The 4,874-nt window shown below is 30.2% G+C and overlaps 1 protein-coding gene across 2 annotated transcripts; it reads left to right on the forward strand.

Annotated features, from left to right (window-relative positions):
• On the forward strand, nt 224–4,645 carry LOC109354565 (aspartic proteinase-like protein 2). Of its 2 annotated transcripts, none has more exons than XM_019597172.1 (11): nt 224–644; nt 750–970; nt 1,065–1,194; nt 2,611–2,858; nt 2,980–3,207; nt 3,310–3,472; nt 3,575–3,654; nt 3,761–3,863; nt 3,960–4,020; nt 4,160–4,231; nt 4,369–4,645. In XM_019597172.1, the coding sequence occupies exons 2-11, from the start codon at nt 768–770 to the stop codon at nt 4,491–4,493; spliced, it is 1,413 nt and encodes a 470-aa protein (XP_019452717.1). In that variant the 5' UTR covers nt 224–644; nt 750–767; the 3' UTR covers nt 4,494–4,645. The 2 variants fall into 2 exon arrangements, with proteins under 2 accessions (XP_019452717.1, XP_019452718.1); XM_019597173.1 differs by having other exon boundaries at nt 225–644; nt 3,575–3,648.

A 4,874-nucleotide genomic window follows, 5' to 3' on the forward strand; every position in this document is an offset into this window, starting at 1 on the left:
TTTTTGTATGAATTTTAGACGTAATGAAAAATATTATTATCAGTAAACCAAAGTAAATAAATAAATAATTATTTGTGAAATGCACAGAGGACTATATCCATCCATCAGCTCTATGTTATAATGAATAGATATTAACTGTCCCAAAATATTATCCCATCTTCTGTTCTAATCAATTAAAAAACTCAGCATTAAAAGTTTGTAAAATAACTTATCAAAACATGTTACAACTCTTTGTCTCTCTCTTCTCTTTAATTTAATGGAACACAGTGAGAAAAGATGCATGTTGTAACTCTTTGTCTCTCTCATTCTCTTGTACCATCCAACCATACATTTCCTTTCTTCTTTCTTGCGCATTCTCTCACTCTGACTAACTAAGATGGTGCTTGGAAACAAAAACAACACCAACTTCATGAACATCAACCTTTATCCTATTTCTGCATTCCTAGTTATTTTCCAGAAATTCAACAACTTTTCCTTTTCCTTCCTTCCAAAAATGGTGACATCTTTTTTTTTCAATGGATCTTCCATTTGGGGAAGGAAGCCATTCAGTTAAGAAATCTAACGTTTCCCAGTTCTTGTATAAATAGACATTTCAAGTTCTTCATTCAACACAATTAATCTCAGAAACTGCGAAGGATTTGAAGGTTATTTTCTACTCTCCCTCCCTTTCTTGTTTCTCCTTTATGTTTAATCCATGTTTGATTGTGTTATGTATTGGAAGTGTATAACAACTCTTGTCTCTGTAACAGATTGATACTCAAGTGACAATGGCATATTCAAGTGTTTTTCTCTCCATGTTGGTCTTCTTCATGGTAGTTTCAGCAGCTCCCACCTCTTTAGTGCTGAAACGGTCATTTCCCAACAATGGAATGAAGCTGAACAAACTTCTGGAAATGGACTTGCACAGACATGCAAGAATGCGACAATCCCATATTGTGACCCTCCCCGTCCACGGATCCACTCATCTTGGGTAATGAATTTTGTTTATACTCTTTTGTGTTTAACACATTAGTTTGTGCATATTACACTTTTTACTGATATTTGAAATGTATGGGTTAATGCAGGCTTTACTATACAATTGTGCCTTTGGGTTCTCCTCCGAGGGAATTCCATGTGGATATTGACACTGGCAGTGATATCCTATGGGTTAATTGTGTCTCATGCACTGGTTGTCCTCAAACAACCGGGTTCCCAGTAAATTCATTCTTTTTAGTTTGCAATTGTATAACATTAAAATCAATATCCTCATTGTTTGCCAATAAAAAACAATTATATCATAAATTAAGTCAATTGAGTAAAGGAATGGTATTCCTCATATCTAACTGTATATATATTAATGTTTATTTATTTATTATTTATTTTAAGTTATGTTAATGAATGTTATTAGTTGTCACGACATCCATCATTAAATTAAAAAACAGAGATTTATATAGGAAAGTGCAATATTGAATATTTAGACATATTTACTTAGTTCTCATTAAGATAATTTGCAATGCTGCTGTATATTTTATTGTGCTTTGAAACACGTATATTATTCCAGAATGCAATATTGTATCAGAGGTTACTATGAGTGATAATATCTCCAAATTATGTGATCTCACTTGTTTAAAGATAAATGTGATGCTTATAATAGTCAAACATTTATTCTAAAATATTAGTTATTGAATACACAATATTACTCTTGCATTCATGTCAATCACTTTCTATGTATTTTTGACAAAGTATAAAATTTTATTATCAACAAACCAAAAAGAATAAGTAATTATTGAGGAACATATAAAATAGTAAAAGTTACTTATATTTTGTGCTCTTGTATAACATATGACATTGGAACTTTTTTAGAAAAACAATTTCTAAATTGTGATTTCTGAAGGAGTAAATAAATTGACTTCAATGTTACAAAATAATTTTGAAGATTTCTAACTTTATAATTTTTTTTATTTATCTTCCATTAATATTTTTGTTACTTATCCTTTATATTCTTGTAAAAAGTATAAGCAGTCAAACTTATATATATAGTAACGAACTCTATTATAAAACATATATCAAATAAACAATTATATCTTTTATTTTCTTCTAATAAAATTTTCTTTTTCCAATAAAAAACAATTATACAATAAATTAAGTCAATTGAGTAAAGGAATCATATTCCTCATATCTAACTATATATATATTAATGTTTATTTATTTATTATTTATTTTAAGTTAGGTTAATGAATGTCATTAGTTGTCACGACATCCATCATTAAATTAAATAACAGAAATTTATATAGGAAAGTGTAATATTGAATATTTAGACATATTTACGTAGCTCTCATTAAGATAATTTACAATACTGCTGTATATTTTATTGTGCTTTGAAACACGTATATTATTCCAGAATGCAATATTGTATCAGAGGTTACTATGTGCGATAATATCTCCATATAAATTATAATTAAGATAGATGCATTCACAAGAACTAGAAACTTTGAATTAATTGTGACCAACTTCCCACCAATTTTGATTGATAGGTTTACCACACAAGTCTAATATCTTACCGTGGTCGTTGAATTTTTTGGGCAGTTATAACATTAAAATCAATATCCTCATTGTCTGCTTTTGTTACAGGCTAGGCTCAACTATTTTGACCCCTGGAGTTCTTCGACTTCATCAATTGTCTCTTGTTCAGACCGCAAGTGTAAACATATTGTACATTCACAAAATGTGGCTTGTACAATAGACAACTATTGTAGCTTTGAAGTGCAATACGTAGAAGGTAGCATGACATCGGGCTACTTTCTTTCTGATGTAATGCATGTAGCTAATATTGTAGATGGATCAGTGGCACCAAATTCTTCTGTGCCATTATTTTTTGGGTAAGTTAGTATGAGTTAGATAATTTAAAATATTTTTCATATTTTTTGTTTTTAGTTGCTTATGCTTTTCTTCTTGAAATGTTTAAACTTTGGAATGATACTTTGTTGTATAATGGATCAGTTGTAGCAATCTCCGGATTGAGAACTTGACAATGTCTGCGAGAACGATTGACGGGATATTTGGGTTTGGAAGACATGAGATGTCTTTCATCTCCCAACTACACTCCCAAGGAGTAGCTCCAAAAATATTCTCTCATTGCCTCAAAGGAGATAATAGCAGTGGGGGAATACTAGTTCTTGGTGAGGTTGTGGAGCCAGATATCATCTATAGTCCACTTATTCCAAAACAGTAAGTTTGTCTTATCTGGAATAAGTTATGTATATTGGAATTACTTAAGTGAAACTTGTTGGAAAATATTTACACTAATAACTTATTTGAAATATGTTTCAGGTTGCATTACAATTTAAATTTGGAGAGCATCACTGTCAATGGGCAGATGTTGCAGATTGATCCAGATGTTTTTAAAACATCAAGGAACAAAGGTATCACCATTGATTCTGGATCAACTCTAGCACATTTTGTCGAAGGGGCCTACAATCTCATTGTTGATGAGGTGAGTTTTTCATGCGCTTCATGTGTTTTTAACAATAGTTAGATACCATTTTCTTTTTTCAAGATTTATCAATAATTAATGACAAGTATATTATTTTTGTAGATTACTCGTACAATTCCACAATCTGTAGGCACCACTGATTACAATGGATTTCACTGTTACTTGGTAACCACCAGGTTAAGGTTAACTACTTACATATCTTTGTTGATAATTTCCTGGATTTTTTAATTGACTGCATATTAAAAATAGAGGATTTTCTAACACTCTAAAAAATTCTTTCTTTTCCAGTGTGTTGAGCATCACTGACATTTTTCCTCTGATAAGTTTGAATTTTGCTAACCATGCGTCTCTTGTTTTAAGACCACACGATTACCTTTTATCGTTTCCAGAAGTAAGTATTTAAGCTTCAACTTTCTCATAATTACATCAATTAATATATTCCTTTTCATGTTATTTCACTATTGTGATTGTGACTTGTGCGTTACAGTTTGATAAAGGAACGTGGTGCCTTGGCTTTCTCAAGACCCAAGATATGACAATTTTAGGAGGTACATTGACACTCAAAAGTATTATTTTTTAACTTATTTAGAATCAATTTAAAAGTATTATTCTTGTTTATTCCATTAGTCGCTATGCAATCTCTTCTTTAAGATTAAAATACTTACAACAATACATCTTTTCTGGCAGACATTATATTAAAAGACAAGATTGTTGTCTATGATCTTGTTAAACAACGAATTGGATGGACTAGTTATAACTGTAAGTTTCACTTAACCTACACTACTATAAAGTTATATGAGTTAAGAGTGTCGAATATAGTTAAATCAAATATTTGAGTTATCTTTAATTCTCTGTAACTTAATTCTGACATATTCAATTTAAATTTATCGATATAGGTTCATTGCCGATTAATGTCTCGACTTCATCAAGTGGAAAAAGCATAAATGAAAAGGGAGGAGGAATTTTGCACTTGACAATGATCTTAGCTTTCTTGACACACGTGATATACATATTGATATAGCTATTAGGCCCTTTATAGGAAGTATTTTAATAATGATGTAACTAAATAATTGTTATTACTATAGAATAGTATTTATATTTCTACAATGTTATAATTTGTATGATGTTGACTCTTGCATTACTATGATGAAGAAATAAAAGTTATTTTATTAGCTTTGTTTCAGTAATTATAATTTATCATTTTGACAGGATCATGTGTATTCGGGATCTGTTTTTTCTGACTTTGCAGCTGAAGATGCATATACATTGCTGGAGAAAGTTATGCATGAATTCTACATTGTTGTTGTCAAACTGGAATAGCTACTTCTATTGAAAAATGTTATCATGCAACTAGCATCTAATGTTTATATTGCTTTTTGAGACGTTTCTATAAATATTAACT

The sequence above is a fragment of the Lupinus angustifolius genome, chromosome LG08 (genome assembly GCF_001865875.1).
Source record: "Lupinus angustifolius cultivar Tanjil chromosome LG08, LupAngTanjil_v1.0, whole genome shotgun sequence".
Taxonomy (NCBI): domain Eukaryota; kingdom Viridiplantae; phylum Streptophyta; class Magnoliopsida; order Fabales; family Fabaceae; genus Lupinus; species Lupinus angustifolius.